Source organism: Pinus tabuliformis, chromosome 6 (assembly GCF_031772625.1).
Source record: "Pinus tabuliformis cultivar Carrire ecotype Pingquan chromosome 6, CPIR1, whole genome shotgun sequence".
NCBI lineage: Eukaryota > Viridiplantae > Streptophyta > Pinopsida > Pinales > Pinaceae > Pinus > Pinus tabuliformis.
In genome coordinates, this window is record NC_142292.1 from 730,025,375 (window position 1) to 730,045,347 (window position 19,973).

At 40.3% G+C, this 19,973-nt stretch overlaps 1 protein-coding gene across 3 annotated transcripts in view; it reads right to left on the bottom strand.

The window, feature by feature from the left end:
• Nucleotides 1-19,973, bottom strand: part of LOC149260784 (kinesin-like protein KIN-7O) — a 314,791-nt gene that overhangs the window by 174,713 nt on the left and 120,105 nt on the right. For all 3 annotated transcript variants that reach the window (XM_089421110.1, XM_089421112.1, XM_089421115.1), the window contains exons 19-20: nt 18,347-18,436; nt 17,989-18,138 (exon numbers count right to left, since the gene is read on the bottom strand). In XM_089421110.1, the coding sequence (XP_089277236.1) occupies nt 17,989-18,138; nt 18,347-18,436 (240 nt within the window). The remainder of the gene's footprint in view (nt 1-17,988; nt 18,139-18,346; nt 18,437-19,973) is intronic.

Sequence of the window (19,973 nt, forward strand, 5' to 3'; positions counted from 1 at the left end):
GTGTCTGTACCTGTGGCGTTTAATCGATAATATGGCGGTGGATTGAGTCGGGAAGAGTTGTTACCATGGCGGGGGAGACAAAGCGTCATTCTGCAGTTGACTTGACCAAGCGGGAGAGGAACTATGATATATGGAAGGCTAGTTAGACTTCAAATTTTGGACAGTGGTGAACAAGACAACAATTGTGGAGTCTCCACAGTGGTGGTGACAGAATTCAACAAAGGAGGAATATGCAATGTCAACGTATAGAAATGGAAAGGGAAATGGCAACAGCAAAGCTACACAACATCTAATGGACGACCTTATGGGCAAAGCAGTTGGCTAGCGAAACAACGAACAATGGCTAGTTGGAAATTGGTCGAACGGCAGTTGGTTTATGTGGCTCGTCAGTTGACGCCTGCGACTTAGAGGCTGGGTGCAGGTTGTGACAATGTACGATGGTTGGGTGGTTGTTGGGAGCCCAATGAACTAGTGGCGGCGTAGTTGTGGCTTTGGCGTCGACGTAGGAGTGTATATGGTATTTTAATTTTAATTTTTTATTTTTTTATTTTTTTAATTCCCTTTTTTTCTTACTTTTGAATTATTTTTTAATACCCTTTTTTATACTTCCTTGTTTTTAATATATATTTTGTATATAGCTTCTCCTTTTTTTATATAAATTAATTAACCTTTTTCTTTTTTATTTTCTTAGTTTTCCCTTCTTCTTTTTTTTATAAACTCCCTTTTTTTTAAATTCTTTTCCTTTTTTTCATTTTTTTCTAATATATTTTTTTCCTTATTTTTCCTTTTTTTAATAGCCAATAGTCTGGTGTTAACCTTAGAGAACCTCCAAAAAATTCTTGTGGCTAAAAGCCTGAATTCCAATGGCAACGGATGAAGGGTTGATAGCCAAAGGCCTAGTGATCAGCCAACATGGCTCTGATACCAATGTAACGAACAAGGTTTGTAAACACAGCAATAATCTTCAGAATACTTCGAAGACAAACACATCCATTGTAGGACAAGTAATTGTATATTGAATAGTAAATAAAGAATTGATATGAGGTGATTACATATGAGGGTGAGGGCCTGCTTATATACCCTAGGGAAGTGCCACTTCAGTAACGAACATGTCCTTAGAACATGTCTCTTCAATATTAACTATTAGTTAGTTGATCACTAATCATGATTATTATTATTTACATTATTTTTATTATTTTTATATAATTTTTATTCATAACACAATAGGTGCATTGGTTGATTGTAAGGGAGGTTGAAGACTCTTGCAAACTCAATCTGCAAACACCTTTAGACTTGGGGAGTTTTATACTTCCTTCTTGGGGAGTTTTATACTTCCTTCCAACTTGGCTAGTAAAATGTGTATGTAACCATACATAATTCAAAGCTTGATTAAGACAACAATTTCTATGTATTGTTCATTTGATGTGATGATGTTTTATGTTTTGGTATATGCTATGAAAATTTAAGTAACTAATCTAACCAATTGGATAAAAAAAGTGAAATATTGATTCACCCCCCTCCCAGTGTTTCCAAAGGAAGGAACCTACAATCTGAAATTTGAAGTAGCTTCACTTGTTTTGGCAAATCTGCTGATGAGAAAAGATGTTTGGGATATGATATAACTTCCAGAAAGAATACATGGCAAAAGTACATTATGAAGGAAGGAAAGGCAGCAATTTGATATAGGGAGTCATGAGATAGTTGTTGATCACTTGATTGTATGATGGATTGAACACACATCTTGAAGAGGTCTATTTTCCCCATATAGATAGAGGGAGTTATAATTGGCTCTACATTGATTGGCTTGACAAGATACTTCTAATGACAAAGATATTAAAAACTAAGTCACCTGACACGGGCATTCGGGATTGTAGGATTCGGGATTCATGGTGTCGGATTCAAACACGTTGACCCCCCGAAACATGACACGTAGGATTTGTTATATATTATGTTATATATATATATATATATAGATATTTCTTACACAAATTTTAATTAATGATACAAATTTATTGATTTCAAACATAGATCTTCATCTATAGCTATTAGCATGCATAGTACATACAAAATTCAAATACATGTCAGTGGTACTGGTCACATAAATCATGATTCATAATTCATAACTAAAAGACAACTTACAACTACAAGATAGTAAGATAAACACACTGACAACTGTAGTTTTCTCATTAAGTCATCAAATCAAAATGTGTTACATAGGTAGTGTTGGTGCAATGCCAATGGCAAATAGAAATAGAAAATATAAAACAACTACAGGTATACAAGCCTCAAGGCATCAATCAGCATCAGAATCAGCATCAATGTCCTCATCATCATGGTCCCCACTGCTCTCCTCTGCATCCTCCTCCTCCCCTGTATCCATAGTCGCCTCTGCATCTGTTGGTGTGGAGGATGACCCCTCTAAGTCATCAAATCTAACAGGCTCTAGCACTGGATAATTGAGATCCATGTTGGCCAATGCCAACTCAACACTGGTGTCCAGACCCATATCATCAGGAACAATGTTACTTGGGAGCAGGAGCGAAAGCAGGGAGCGGGAGCGACATTTTCAGAAGCTCCTGGTTTGGTGCTCTTGATTAAATACGAGTTCCATACCCTAATACATGACAAAATTCAATGGAAACATTGCAATCCCCCAATCCTAAAATCCTGAAAAACTGATAAGTCTGCTGGATTTTGAATGAAATCTAAAATTCTACTTTCTCCATATGAAATCCAATGAGGCCGGAACCACTCTCAAACATCCTGAGTCATTTCATGGTAATGTTAAAAATTTAAGTAAAAGGATGAAAATGAAGATTAAGGAGAATGTCACTTTTACTTTAAGAATTTAACATTACCATGAATAGCATATCAATACTAGGGCCTAGACTTGATCATGAAGCTGCCAAAACGCTTGCCAAATGAAAATATGCGTGGTTGTAATGACCAAATGCGACCTTTTCATACTCGCGCAGGTCACTTTTTGAGCCTAGCGAGCCCTGGAAAACAAGACACGATTCCCAAAATCGTGACATGCTAAGAAAATCGTGACACACAGTTGGATTCGACGTGTCAAAAAAAGACACGACGTGTCATGGGTTTTGGACACGAATCTGGAGAGAATCGCGTCAGACATGATGGATTTGGGATTTGTGGGGCCTATAAGACGAATCCGGTTACTTAGATTAAAAATGGTGGCTAATGGAAAGCGATATAAAAGGATGATGGCAAAAACCCTGTCTCAAAGATAGAATGTAAAAGAGTCTGGTTCCGTAAAATGTTTGACATCCAGGAAGGTCAAAGCTCAGAAGTGATGTGTGAAAGGAGCCTTGCAGTGACAACTAGATATCCACAGAAGAATAGGTAGCTAATGATTGAGACAAGCTAAGGCTTGTGGTTATGTCTCCCCGATTGAAAGGGAGTAAGGATCTCCTCCCTAGTTGAGAGGAAGTGATGATGGACACCATATTCTGCATGTGTCATGCACTAGGCCAGGACTAACATGTTGATTTGGGGTAGCATCAGACGTGCTTTAGCCATGAAAATTGGTGGAGAGGCTAAAGCACATGAGATCTCCAAGACCTAGAAATCGTTTGGGGAAATTCTACCCGGTGAAGGAGATATTAAAATAATTAATATTTTTAATGAGTTCCTAAGTCTAAACTTAGGAAAATAAAAATATTAATGGGTATTAATATAAAACTGGGTTAGAAGGTTCTAAATGAAATGGATCAGGCCAAATTTAATCTTAGTCATTGATTAGAGATGTAATCTCGGTCGTTGAAGACTCAAGAGAAAAAGTATAAGAGGAGGCTTGAGGGTCAGTTGGAGATACACCAGATTGATCAGTCAGTTCGATTCTCTAGAGCAGGGTTTGCTAAGAGAAATCGAACCAGTGATGAAAGTTGAAGTGAGGGGCAGTGAGTGCATAGCATAGAGGCAGAGATAGTGTCGCAAGACCAACGCAGAGGCAGAGAGGTAGACGCAGAGCCAACAGGAATCATGCAGAGGCCAGCAGTGACTACGCAAAGGGCCAGAGGGCCTGCGTGAGTGACGCAGAGGCTGCAGCAGTGACGTAGAGAGACAGAGAGGCTGCGTAGAGCCTCGGAAGGCTGATGCAAAGGGTTTCAGGCTAACGCACAGGCCAGAAGGGTTGACGTAGTGCCTCAGAGAGGGGTTGGAGAGAGTTTTTTGGAGAAGACTTTCGTAATATTTGCGTCTGAATAGAGGTATTACTGCCAAATAGATTTCTCTGTCGGGTGAGCCAGTTTGGCACCTAGTTGTACTCAAGAAAATTTGTTTAATAATAAAACCCTCAGAACTGTTGCACCGGTTTTCCCAAGTTGGGTTTTTCCGGGGACGATTGTCCAAAAATAACGGTGTCCCTTGTGTGTTTGTCTATTTCTTTCAGTTGATGATTGTAGATGGTTGAGACTACATTGTGTTTAGTTCAGTATTTATATGGTTAAATAACTTGTTCAGAAATTAAACAAGTAGGAGAAATAAACCACATAGTGCAGGAAAATTTCTAACGGGTTAGACTTAGAAATTTCAACATGGTATCGGAGCGTTGCAGATCACAGGAGAGTTGAAGGCACCAGCAGAATCGGAGAATTTGCAGCAAAAACAGTTGTCCCGAGTGATAGAAGTTGTTCCTAAGCAGATAGCAGAAAAGAAGGGGTGACGCAGAGGGCCTGCGTCATCGGTTCAAGCCAGAGAAGGGGCCAGCGCAGAAGCAGTGAGAGGCAGAAGAGGCTCACGAAAAGCGCCATCCTGCTCAGCCAAGTAGGAGTGACGAAGTTGGCTAGTGGAGCGATTTAGCCACTGTCGGGATTGCGTAGAGCCTGGAGGCTCAGTTCTTCAGTTGTTGGGGCATAGGAAGTTGTGGGTAGATTGTGGAGTGTGAAGTTGGTGGGGTGTTGTTGCTGTTGAGGCAGAACAGTACCTAATGGGATAGAACCAAGGTAGAAGGGGGTCGCTACCTAGGCGGATTTCTAGCCAAGAAATCCAGATCAGAGAGGTGTGATTCGACTGTTGGCAGAAGGATTTCCAGGAGGGAAATCAAGACTCAGAGGGAGTCTAAGACAGGATTTCCAGGAGGGAAATCAAGACTTAAAGGGAGTCTAGAAGAGAACTTCTAGGAGGGAAGTAGAAAACCAAAGGGAATCAAAGAGAGAACTTCCAGGAGGGAAGTAGAGACTCAGAGGAGTCGAAAAGAAGAGCAGAGATGGCCACGAACAAACTGAGGGATCAGGACAGGTTGGACGGGGCGTCCAACTTTGTCATCTGGAAGGCCAGGATCCTGTCTATTCTAGATAGACATCGCATCAAGGCCTTCGCTTTGAGAACCTTGGCTATCCCAATCAACCCAGCTGATAATGAAAAGTATGAGGATGTGATGGCCAAGGCAAAGTGCATAATCCTTGATGGGGTCAAGCATCATGTAGTTTAGCAAATTGTCGAGAAGAATACGGAAAAGGAAATGTGGGACACCTTGACAACATTGTATCAGGGCACTTCCGTGCAGAGGAAGATGTTACTGGAGAATCAGTTGTGGTCGTATCAAATGCAGAAGGGGGAGCAAATAGATCACTTCCTTAGCAAGTTGCAGGAGATTCAAAACAAACTGACTTCCATAGGGGCCATGCTGGATCAGGGGTTAATGGTGAGGACCGCCCTGAACGCAGTCTCTGAAGAGTGGAAGACATTCGTCCAAAGCATTTTGGGTGATCGAACCTTCCAAGATGGGAAGAATTGTGGACAGCTCTTCGCCAAGAAGAGATCAAACGGCTGACCAAGGCGGGAAGTAGCAGCAAAGGAGTCCAGGTCAAGAAAGAGGAAGAAGAAGATATGGCTCTGGCATCTGCAGGGCAGCAAGGGAAGAGGAAAAAAAGGACCTCTCCAAGATTAAGTGCTTCAACTGTGGGGAGCAAGGCCATTATGCAACCCAGTGTCCTAGGAAAAGGAATAAGGGAGAGGCTTCTGACTCCAAGGCATCGCCAACTAAGGCGGAAAAGGAGGTAGAGGATGATGACGATTGTGCCATGAGTTCTCATGTACCTCTAGAGAAGAGGTGGGGAGACATTGAGCTGTAGTCAGGAAGACTACAGAAGATGAGGGGCAAGATCCTTAAGGTACCCAACCTCTTGGATCATGTCCGGCTACGGGAGCCCCAAAGTAACAGTAACAGGATGGCGGATGTCGGTAGAAGCGCATGCAGATGGAGCGGCAGAAAGTGCTAGAGTGCAGTAGTCCCTGGCAGCATAGAGAGGGTTGCAACAATGCGAAAAGAACAGAGGAGCTTGCAGCAGTGCAGGAAGGCACAGTGGTGTTTGCAACGGTGAGAGAGGCACAGAGTTTGTTGCAGTAGCACAGAAGCAGCAGAGGGAGCACAGGATAGCAGCAGAGAGAGCTTCAGCATCAAGAGGGTTTCTAGCCTGACAAGGATGTCAGTGGTTGGGTAGATCAGTTACCATCATCTCAGTAACTGAGTTGCAGTGCAGCAGTAGCAGTGGTAGTGCTATAGGCAGCACGATGCAGCATGAGGAGAGAGGGTTGCAGTGCAGATGCAGTGTTGGGAGAAAGGACCAGCAGCAGCACGGATGCAGAGGGAGTTGTCATACAGATGTAGCAGTGGTAGTGGTAGAGCCATGGGCAGCAATATACAGGATGCAGCAGTGCAAAGGATGTTGGGCAAGAAGGCCAAGCATTAGCACAGGTACCAGTGCCGGATGATCAGGGTGATGCTCAATGGTGGAGTATTACTAGAGCACATTCTCCACTAAGAGGGAGTGTTGATTTGGGGTACCATCGGATGTGCTCTAACCATGAAAATTGGAGAGGCTAAAGCACGTAAGATCTCCAAGACCCAGAAATGGTTTGGGGAAATTCTACCTAGTGAAGGAGATATTAAAATAATTAATATTTTTAATGGGTTCCTAAGACTAAACTTAGGAAAATAAAAATATTAATTGGTATTAATATAAAATTGGGTTAGAAGGTTCTAAATGACATGGATTAAGCCAAATCTAATCTTAGCCGTTGATTAGAGATGTAATCTTAGACGTTGAAGACTCAACAGAAAAAGTATAAGAGGAGGCTTGAGTGTCAGTTGGAGATACACCAGATTGATCAATCAGTTCGATTTTCTAGAGCGGGTTTGCTAAGAGAAATTGAACCAGAGATCAAAGCTGCAGCGAGAGGCAGTAAGTGCATAGCAGAGAGGCAAAGATAGTATCGGAAGACCAGCACAGAGACTGAGAGGCAGACGTAGAGCCAGCAGGAGCCACACAAAGGCTAGCAGTGACTATGCGGAGGGCTAGAGGGACCGCATGAGTGACACAAAGACTAAAGAAGTGACGCAGAGGGCCAGAAACGCTGCGCAGAGCCTCAGAGGGCTAACGCAGAGGGTTTCAGGCTGACCCAGAGGCCAGGAGGGCTAACGCAGTGCCTCAGAGAGATGTTGGAGAGAGTTTTTTGGAGCAGACTTTCAGAATATCTGCTTCTGAAGAGAGGTACTACTGCCAGATAGATTTCTCTGTCGGGTGAGCCAGTTTGGCACCCAATTGTACTCAAGAAAATCTGCTTAATAATAAAACCCTCAGAACTGCTACACTGGTTTTCCCAAGTTGGGTTTTCCCAGGGACAATTGTCCAAAAATAACTGATGTAGAAGGTTGAGACTGCATTGTTTTTATTTCAGTATTTATATGGTTAAATAACTTGTTCATAAATTAAACGAGTAGGAGAAATAAACCAGATAGTGCAGGAAAATTTCTAACAGGTTAGACTTAGAAATTTCAACATAACAGTCATAAGTCTAGTCAAGAAACTGGTACGGAGAATGGAGGATTGGATAAAAATCTGGGACCAATATTTCTTGAGGACTTGGAATCCAAGATATAAGTAGTCCCATGGATTAATACTCTTTGAAGATAGGATAGGGTATCCAAGATAAGAGTAGTCGAGGAGGACCAACATTCTTTGAGGATTGCGAATCCAAGTTAAGAATAGTCTTGTAAGGACATACCTAATGAACATCCAAATGGGGTATGTGCCTTGTAGGTGGTGGTGGTGGTGTCCAAATGTATGCCTCCCAACATTGTGCTCTAATCTAGTGGAGAGCTAGAGCTTGTTAGTCAAGGCCTTGCTATATTGCAAATTGACAATGTTGGTTATGATGATGATGCTTGAAGATGCTTAACAATTTGAATTGTTCTTATGAGAATATTTCAATTTGAGAGTATCCTTGTATCCTGGTGTGTAATTTTGAATACCTCCCTAATTAAGAGGGAGCGTTGGTGTTACAATTGGAAACTAGGGCCAAACTCCATGTGGGTCATCTTATTTATGGCAGCAGATATTTTTCTTGGATCCCTCTCATCGAGAGGTGTAGGATTGATCTAAAGATCATCCGATTCCGATAAGTATTCATGGAGTTATGAATTTATTTGTGTTATAAGTCAATTCGTCAAGGTCGGCCAACATCCAAATAACACCCACATGTGCTCAACGTTTTAGTATAAAAGGAGATGATTTGAGAGTCATTTCACACACACTTCTCTCTTGATTTCTCTCCACTTGTCTTGGGTTTTAGTGTGAGAGAAATCTAGGAGGAAGAAGCCCTAGACATTGGAGGAAAGGAGGTTGCCCTAGCCGCAGCAAAGAAAACAGGCCAGCGAAGCTATGGAAGGGATCTACGTTGACCTAAAGGAGCTCATGGAAGAAGTTTAATGCAGCTATGGAGGAGGCCTTAACAAGCCCTAGCCGCAGTCCTAAAGCAGCCCTAACGCTACCCTAAATCTGCCCTAACCGCAGGTCTGCCCAGCCCTAACCACCTCAAAACAGGGACAGCGTGGAGAGGTTGAGGGCTCAAACACGCCCTAAACAGCAGCGTGCTAGGGGAGGTGTCTCATGAAGGTGTGCCGCAGAGATTAAGAGTTGTTTTGGTGGATGGTTAAGGGTTGTTGCAGCATGACGAGATGCCCTAACCAGTCACAGTATAAACAGCAGTGAAAATAGACTTGGAACAACAGTGCTAGTAGTATGATGGCAAGATGCATGGGCAGCATGACAACAGCAATGGCATAGTGCAATGATGGCACAATTGGGATAGCAACATGGTACAACAATGCTACATTGGGGCAGCAAGCATGGTGCTGCAAATTGGGACAGCAACATGGTACAGCAATGCTACATTGGGGCAGCAAGCATGGTGCTGCAAATTGGGACAGCAACATGGTACAACAATGCTACATTGGGGCAGCAAGCATGGTGCTGCAAATTGGGACAACAGCATGGTACAACAATGCTTCAATGGGACAGCAGCAAGCATGGTGTAGTAAGCACATTGGGACAGTAGTATGGTAAGCAAGGTGCAGCAAGCACATTGGGACTGCAAAGGTACATGATGCAGTACAGTGATGGGTACAGTCATGATTGGTAAAGCATGATGGGATGCAGCATAGTAATGATGGGTGCAACATAGTGAGGTGCAGCATGATGATGAGGAGTAGCACAATGATAGGTGCAGCATGGTGATGGAGTCACCTGGGAGAATTAGTTGAAGCAACATGTCTTCAACTGAGTTCAGCTACCTCATGTATCATCTACTTAGAGATGATCTATGCTCTTATTTAGATAAGTCAAAGTGTTGACTTCTATTGTATATGTACTATCTCTCTCTCTGCTGAACTATTGAAGAACATATAAGAATAATTGATCAAGGGTTTCCCCACATTAGGGTTTTTCCCTAGCTAGCGCCACATCTTGTGTCCTCTTGTCTTGGCTTGTCTTCTGCGATCTATGTTTATGTTCTATCTGCAATTTACTTTAATGATGACGTGATTGCTAATCTGGAAAAGATATTGAGCTAGCTATGAAAATTGAAATAAATTGCTCTAAGCATAAAACATACCTAAAATTAACAATTGGAAATGTAACCAGGTATGGTCTTCATAGTTAAAATTGTACTTGTATCATTGTATATTTTATGTAAAAACAAAAAAAGAAAGAGAAATTACTCTTATTACTATTATTATTATTATTATTATTTCATTAGTCAAGCATATTCTTCATGCTTCTAGGGTTTATTGAGTCAAAAGAAAATTTGTCATGAGTCAACCTATTGTACTTGAGTCAAGTCTTATTTGGACTTTTGAAAGAGAGAAGAAAAAGAATTTTATTTGAGTCAAAAGAGTCAATTTTGTTCCCTCAAGACCAAGTCGGCATTTCCTGGAGAAATTAGCCCTAAAAGGGGCCTATTCGACCTCTTGGATGTGTATATATACAGTACAATTCGACCTTATTTGGAGACCATCAAGCAACTTCGTTTTTTGTGCAACAGAAGAGAGATCATGTTGAATTTTCTAAGTCTATCTATTAGAAAATTAATTTGTATTTTGCTGGTTTATTTCTTCTACTTGTTTAAATTCGGACAAGTTATTTAATACATTATAATACCGAAATAAACACAATATAGTCACAACATCTACAGATCAACAACTGAAAGAAAACAAGCACACAAGTGACACCGTTATTTTTGGACAAATGTCCCTAGAAAAACCCAATACAGGAAAACCGGTGCAGCTATTCTAAGGGTCTATTATTATGCAGTATTTCCTCGAGTACAACTAGGTGCCTAACCAGCTCACCCGACAAACAAAAAATACACGACAACAACACCTCTATATTCGGAAACAGGTATTCAGAAAACCTGTGCCACGAAACCCTCTCTGGCACAACTGAAGCTCGGCATTGGCCCTTCTGGCCTCTGCATCAGCCCCAACACCCTCTGCGTCATCCCTCTGAGGCACTACGCAGCCTCTGGGACCCTCTGCGTCACTCTAGCAGCCTTTGCGTGGATGACACAGTCCCTCTAGCCTTTGGGCTCTCTCTTGGGCTCTACGTGGCCTAAACTGGTTGCTTCTCTCGCTCTCTCTACTTCTGCGCTAGTCTCTTAGTACTGTCTCTGCCTCTCTGCCTCGTACTCACTTCCCCTCGTTGCTGATCACTGATTCAACTTTGCTTAGCAACCTCGCTCTAGCAAAATGAATGACTGATCACTATGGTGTGTTCTCCAACTGGCCCTCAAGCCTCTTCTTATACTTTTCTCATTAGTCCTTCAACGACCGAGATTAAATCTCTAATCAACGGCTAAGATTAGATTTGGCTTGATCCATGACTTTTGGAACCTTCTAACCCAGTTATATATTAATACCCATTAATATTTTATTTTTCCTAAGTTTAGACTTAGAACTCCATCAAAAATATTAATTATTTTAATATCTCCCAAACCAGGTACAGTTTGTCCAAACCATTTTTAGGTCTTGAAGATCTCATGTGCTTTAGCCTCTCCACCAATTTTCATGGCTATGTAGGTTTTAACCCCGTAAAGAAATTACCTACATACGAATTCTAAAACATAGAAAATAAACAATGCGAGAGCATAACACATAAAACACATATACACAGAGATTTTCCCCCTTATCCCAAAACCGAAACTACCAGCTTGATTTTTCATTATATTCCTTTCAATGTTACAATACATATTTATGCATGCCCAAGCATCCAATACCATTGACCGAAAACCATTGCGTCCAAAACCATGTGCGAAAACCATGCACAAAACCATAGGTAGGTTCCCCCAACCTAATATAGAGTCCAAAAAAAAATTCCCCAACGCGTTGCCCCAGACCCCGTAAAGGGGAGCTAACCTCCCCCCTCAAACCCCCGTAAACTACGTGGAAGGAATATAACACAACCCAACATTCTCCCACTTGTTGTTTTCTTTCCATAGGGGGCCACAAGAGAGCTTAGTCATTTATCCAGCCCTGAAACGCTCATTGTTTCTCTACACCAAGAGAACTTCTCAGAGCTCACAGATTTTGTCAATGCATCTGCAGTATTCTTCAAAGTGTCCACATTTACCAGCAACACCTTTTTGTCTTCTATCATATCCCTCACAAAGTGATACTAAACATCAATGTGCTTTGTCTTTGAATGGTAAGCAGGGTTCTTTGCCAAGAAAATTGCACTTTGGTTGGCATAGTCTATCCTTATAGCTCCCTGTACTAACCCCATACTTGAACACAATCTCTGCAACCAAATTGCTTCCTTGCTTGCATGAGTGGTTACCATGTATTCTGTCGCTGTAGTTGATAATGCCACTACAGATTGTTTCTTACTCATCCAACTGACTGCACCTCCAAATAGGTTAAACAGATACCCACTTGTAGATCTTCTCTGATCCAGATCTCCAACCCAGTTTGCATCAACAAAGCCACGGATATCCAAAACTCTGTCCAATCCTGGTCTTCCTTGGTAGCACAAACCATAACCACTAGTGCCACGCAAATACCTGAAAACCCACTTCACTGATGTCCAATGCTCCTTTCCCGGTTTTGACATAAACCTGCTCAATACTCCCACTGCATGTGCAATGTCTGGTCTAGTACAGACCATCGCATACATCAGGCCACCGACTACACTTGCATATGGAACACGGGACATGTCCTCTTCCTCTTCTTCTGTCTTGGGACACTGTTCAGCAGATAACTTTACACCAACAGGAATAGGAACCTTCACCAGTTTACTATCCTGCATATTAAACCTCTGCAGTATTGTCTCGACATACTTCCTATGGTTTAACCAGAGCTTCCTCTTTCCTCGATCTCTTTTAATTTCCATGCCCAAAATATAGTTTACAGCACCAAGATCTTTCATGTCGAATTTGGAGGACAATTGGGTCTTCAAATCCTGGATAATTTCTTTGTCATTTCCAACCAACAACATATCATCCACATACAAGACCAGATAAATAACACGATCACCAATTAATTTAAAATACACATAGTGATCTGCTTTGCTTCTGGTGAACCCAAGTCCCCGTATAAATGTATCAAATTTCTGATACCACATCCTTGGTGACTGTTTTAACCCATACAGAGACTTTTTCAACTTGCATACCAGTTCTTTCTTACCCTTCACCGCAAAGCCTTCAGGTTGCTTCATGTAGATCTCTTCTTCCAGATCCCCATGAAGAAATGTTGTCTTCACATCCATCTATTCTACCTCAAAATCAAAAGCAGCAGCAACAGATAAAAGTAATCTAATAGAAGCTACCTTGGCAACAGGAAAAAAAATATCACCAAAATCAATTTCCGACACTTGAGAATAACCTTTTGCTACCAACCAAGCTTTGTATTTCTCCACCTTTCCTTCTGCATTTGTCTTTTTCTTGAACACCCATTTGCTGCCATTGGGTCCTTCCAACAGGCAACTCCACCAGATCCCAAGCCTCATTTTTTTGCAAAGATGCCATTTCATCAACCATGGCCTCTTTCCAGAGTTTGTCATCCTTTGAATCTACTGCTTCCTTCACAGTTCTAGGATCGTCATCAGTAATAGATAAAAAAAAAATTGAACAGAAAGCAGATGGACTATACCTTTTGGTTGCTTTCTTTCTCGAACTGATCTTCTTACAACCGGAGTTTGTGGCTCTTCATCTTCTGATTCCTCTTCTGCTGTAGAGTCTGATTCTTCCTCCTTTAGCTCAAACTCTATCTTCTCAGGTTCTTTTGATGGGACTTCATGTTTAATAACATATTTCACCTCTCTGAACACCACATCTCGGTTGTACACAACCTTCCTTGTTACTGGGTTCCAAAGCTTATAACCCTTTAAACCATCCTTATACCCAATAAAAATGCACTTTCAAATTTACTATCCAACTTGATTATTTTCTCCTTTGGAACATGTACATATGCATCACATCCAAATACCCTCAGATGTGAAAGAGAGGGTTTCTTACTAGTCCATACCTCTTGTGGAGTCTTATCCTCCAACGCTAATGAAGGTGATCTGTTGACCAGGTAACATGATGTCTCCACCGCCTCTGCTCAATATTCCTGTCCTAACCCTGCACCACTGAGCATGCTTCTTGCCCTTTCCATCAGCGTCTTGTTCATTCTTTCTGCAACTCCATTTTGCTCAAGTGTGTATGGAGTAGTCTTCTGCAGTGCTATACCACACTTCTTACAAAATGCTTCAAATTCCTTGCTGCAAAACTCTCCACCGTTATCTGACCTCAACACCTTTATCTTCTTCTCTGTCTGGTTTTCCACCAGAGCCTTAAATTCTTTAAACCTGTCAAAGACTTCATATTTCTTCTTAAGGAAATATATCCATGTATTCCTTGAGAAATCATCTATAAATTATACATAGTACACAGACTTACCCAATGATGGAAACTTCACAAGTCCAAACACATCATTGTACACAAGCTCTAATATTTGTTTCGCCCTCTTACCACTAGAGGGGAAACTCACTCGATTCTACTTCCCATATACACAATTTTCACAGAAATCAAAATCCAGAGAGTTATTACTCATACCTTCTACCATACCTTTAACATGAAATATTCGAAGGCCCTTCTCCCCAATATGTCCAAGCCTTTGATGCCACAGCATGGTCTTCTCTCCAGAGACCACTAGATTTTCTACTCCACTTTCAGGAACCACAGAACTGTTGCACCCATCAACAACAGTGCTACCTTGCAGCTTGTACAAAGTTCCAATCCGAGCTCCCTGCATCAATACCAGTGCTCCCGAACCATCTTGTAGGTATCCTTCTCGAACACTGTTTTTACACTTGCATCATCCAACGTGCTTACAGAAATCAGATTTCTAGCCAATGCAGGAATATGCAAAACACCCGGAAGTGTTCTAACCCTTCCACCTTGCAACTTCAACTTTACTTTTCCGCGACCAACGATTCTAGCCTTCCTAGCATCCTCTAGGAAGACATCACCACCATCGTATTTCTCATACTCGCAGAACCACTCTCTATGGGGAGTGAAGTGAAAGGATGCACCTGAGTCAATCAACCATGCTTCATGATCTACATGTGAACTTGAAGAAGCCAACTACACATCCCCACCTTCATCGGAGGTGGTTTTCGCCTTTGCAGAAGGAGCATCATCGGATCCCTTTCCTTTGTTAGGAGCTTTAGGTTTACAGTCCCTTTTGTAGTGCCTTTCCTTTCTGCATTTCCAGCAAACCACCTTTACAAATTTTCCTAGAGATTTAGATCTCCCTCTAGATTTAGATCTCCTACTCGATGACTTATTTTTGTTTCTGTTCTGCGACCGTCCTCGTACAGACAAGGCATCACCATTCTGGCTCTCCATATTTTTCCATCTCATCTCCTCCGTCAGCAAAGATGAGACTATTTCATCAAACTGCAAGGCAATTGCATTGCTACCTATTGCAATAACCAAACTATCCCACGAATCTAGTAGAGAACACAACAAACTGATGCACTTATCTTCATCTGAAATTTTAATATCAACAGATAATAACTGACTTACCACAGTATTAAATGCGTTCAGATGCTCTGTCATCGAGCCTCCATCTTTCATCCTCAGGTTATACAGTTTTTTTCGTAGGAACAGTTTATTCACCAGAGACTTAGATTGGTACAAAGTCCCTAACTTGTCCCACAAAGCCTTAGTCGTAGCTTCCCCTAATACATTCAGCAATATTAAATCTGAGACACACAATCGTATTGTGCTCTTTGCCTTCCGATCCAACTTCTTCCATTCTTCATAGGACACTCCCGTTGGTTTAGTACCCGAATCTACCGCGATCCATTGATTTTTATCCACCAACAGATCCTCCATCTTAAGTTTCCACAACTCAAAAATCTGACCATTAAATTTCTCGATCTCTATCTTTCCACTGTTCGCCATCTTTCACCACCAGAATCGATCCCGCAGATCTCCCACTGAACAGGGTCTACCACAGGCCCGAGCGAAACCCCTAAACGACAAAGGCGTCCCCTTGAAGCCAAAACAGCTCTGATACCAAATGTAGGTTTTAACCCCATACAGAAATTACCTGCATACGAATTCTAAAACATAGAAAATAAACAATGCGAGAGCATAACACATAAAACACATATACACAGAGATTTTCTCCTTGATCCCAAAACCGGGACTACCAGCTTGATTTTTCATTATATTCTTTTCAATGTTACAATACATATTTATACATGCCGAAGCATCCAATACCATGGACCGAAAATCATCGCGTTCAAAACCATGTGCGAAAACCATACACAAAACCATAGGTAGGTTCGCCCAACCTAATATAGGGTCCAAAAAAAATTTCCCCGAGGCGCTGCCCTAGACCCCGTAGAGGGGGGCTAACTGCCCCCCTCTAATCCCCCCGTAAACTATGTGGGCTAGTCGTGGAAAGAATATAACACAACCCAACAGGCTAGAGCACATCCGATGCTACCCCAAATCAACAGATCAAACTAGCGAAAGACAAGAAAAGAGCAAAAGTCAAAGGAGAGAGAGCAAAGGTCAAAGGAGAGAGAATTTTGCCACACATGCGAAGTTTCTGCCCTAATTTCTGTCACACGTGCAAAATTTTAGAGTTGCAGGCACTGAAAATTGCAAATCTATTGCAGGGGCCGAAAATCACAATTTGACCAGATTTGAAAAGCTTTGACTATTGTTGACTTGGTTGAGGAAGGTTTGAAGGAGGGCTGACTTGGGTCTTGTGGGAGGTCTTGGTCTTGGTCTTGGTTTTTCAGCTTTGGATTTTTCACTTTTATCTGATTCTATAAGAAGAGAAGATTGGTCAGGTTTTCCCCCTTGTGGGGTTTTGCCCGCTTGGAGCCTATATCTTGTGTTCATTGTCTTTTGTGGTCTTCATGGTTTATGTTTTGGTAATTGTTTGACGAAGAGAACATAATAAAAATAATAAGAAGCCAACACATATTCACAAGCAATTATCAAGATAGAGAAATCAATCCTAATTTGCTGCCCTATTGATTTCTCAACAAGATGATCCCACCTTCATCGGATGAATAGGCCAGTCAAGTGGACAAGCTGACAATACAATGGGCATGAGGCAACTGAGGCTGCTATTTGTGGATCATATCAGGAATTTGGCTGGAATTTGCATTTTTAGGAGAAAAAATTTCTCCAAGGGTTACCCATGTATATGGATAGGTAACAGTCACCTTGTGGCACATCTAGATGGCATATAGTAATCAATGCTATTGTTGGGCAGTTGAGCCCTCCACTTGTTGAAAATGGTTGAATGAAATATGCATTCAACCTCGTGGATCAAGATAACGAAGTGCTTCATCCTAAAGGATATATTTATCTTAACTTATCTACAAGCAATCAATAAACACTTAGTTGAACAATAGCTGTCTTCATAAATCTCAAATAATGTTAGTCAAAGAACCAAGATTCTGAGCATCTAATTAGTACATTATACCATCCTGCCACACCACATCTCAAAACATATCAGTTTGCATGGTTCGAGAATGCAAGACAGTCAACACTTGTTAGCCTTCAGTGCCCAATAGTTTCATAATCCTTGTTTGTGATGTAATGCCCATCAATTCTTTTGACATCATTTTTGGAAATCCTTCCCAAAATGATCACAGCATTGTCTACAACTCCCTCCATAATGTATCTCAAGTGTGAAAAGACCGCAAATTTACGAACTTCTCTCATTCCCCTAATTCCTTGCCATCTATAGGAACAATAGTTCAGTGCTACCATATAACATGAAAATGTAAGTAAACCACTTAAGATGTTAATGACCGGTTAACACCAAAAACGAATGTCTTTCAAATTCATTCAAGGATCCTAATATTAATGATTAGTCAGCACATTGTTGAGAGAATTATAGCTCAAACAGGAACTTCCACATTTTTTCAATGTCAACATGCAAGAAATATATGATGCATTTTTAAAAACAGCTAATCTGATAAATATTGTGTTCAGTAAAGCTATTGTGCATACACACATAACAATAACACATATTAAATCTTCAAAAAATACCTATGCCATAAAAGAATATTCTAGCAACTACCTTCCAAGCAATTCTTGAAAAACAAAAATAAAGATCAGTTGTCTTGCATTACAAGCACAAACTCATATAAAGATATTATAAGAAAAATATACCTGGACCAATTTTGTTGCACTAGAAAGTACTTGGATGGTGTCACCTGCCACGGACTGTACCTCATCTGTAGTAACCTTCAGAGATTCCATCTCCATTCTCAGGTCATGAAATTCAGGCACTATTTTATCCAAGATCTCTTCTTTCTCCTTCTGCCATATTTAATCAAATGAAACAAAAAACAAATTTCCTGTAGTCCAGCTTAATGCAAAAGCAATTCATTGCATAGAGTAAACAGATATCCATACAAATGAACATATTCATTCAAAAAGTAAAGATACTAATACAAAGAGAATGAACTATCATAAACCGATTTATATCAAGAATGAAAAGCACACATCAAACGAAAAGAATGCATACCTGAAGTAACTGGATTGTAGCCAGTGCAGAATCAAGATGTTCCTTATGCCTTGCAGACTCCTCTTCAGCTACTCTAAATTCTTGTTGAAGCTATTCAAAGATATAAAATTTTATTTCAATCATGGATTTACAGAATGACAGCCTCAACCAAAAAGCAAGTTCCTCAAAATAGTATGACAGCTGACACTATTACCTGAATAATAACCCAAAATGGCATTCAAAACCACTTTCTTTTCAAACAAAACCACTATGAACAAGAGAAATAGATAGATCTTACAATAAATATACAGTGACAAGAAAAGGGATTTTCAGCAACCAAAAATACCATTCCATCACTTTTGCACAAAATAATATAATAAGCAAGTTATTTGCATTTAAGATTGCCTACTAATTTCACACCATAACCATGATATGCATTTAGTTATCAAGATATTTATAAAACTGACCCATGCAAACCGATTTAGTCTAGCTTAGAATTCGTAGAAACAATAGCATATATCAGCGAGAATCTGACATAAATTCAAATATTTATTCAGATCTGACGGAACCCCTATCAGATAACAGAAAGAAACTGAAAAATTCAGAAACTTTATAATTCACATTTCAAGCAAGCCGCAATGCATTCCAAGGAAGGCCTTTCATAATTTTGCATATTCATCTTTTCTTCCAAAGAACTATACATGCCAAAGTGACAAAGAAGTTTTGTGGTCAAGATGTCAGAGTGTCTGATCGCCAAACACATCACGAACAGCATCCTCCTACTAGCTTTAATGGCAATAAAAATAACATTAGCCAAAATTAACTTATCAAGTGCATGGATATTATATTATAGAAATAGTCAACAGGAAAATGAACAAAATCGTATGCAATTGCATAACCACTTAAGAAACCATTCGCACAGAAAGAAAAAGAATTGATAGCATCATAGCTGCTTCTGACACAAGACGCTGTTATGAATAAATATATATAAAATAATATAAATAATGTAAACAATAATGATTAATTAACTAGTAATTAGTTAATAAAGATGTATGTCCCTAAAGACATGATCATTGGTGAAGAGATATCTGCATAGGTATATAAGCAAACCCTCACCCTCATTTGTAATCATCTCACACCAATTCTTTATATACTGTTCAATATACATTACTTGTCCTACAATGGATGTCTTTGTCTTCGAAATATTCTGAAGCTTATTGCTGCGTATATGAACCTTGTTAGTTACATTGATAGCAGAGCATTCCTCTAAGTATATGAACTTTGTTTGTTACATTGGTATCAAAATTGTTCGATCCTCTAGTCCCTCAACCGTAGCACGGAGAACCACTATGATTTGGCCTTTGGACATCAATTTATGTCAACTTTGTTGTCCTCGTAATCAAAGTGTTTCACTACACAGTATTGGAGGTTCTCCATTTTGTCGTCAGGCCTTTGGCCATATAATTAAAAATATATATATTTAACAAACTAAAAAAGAAAAATATACATATATATTTAGTATTAGAAAAAAATATGTATATTAAAAAAAAAAAGTCAAAAAAATTAAAGAAAAAAATATTCAAAATATACAAAAGAAAAAAATTGTATATAGTGAAAAAAGGAATAAAAAAAATTAGAAAGAAAAAAA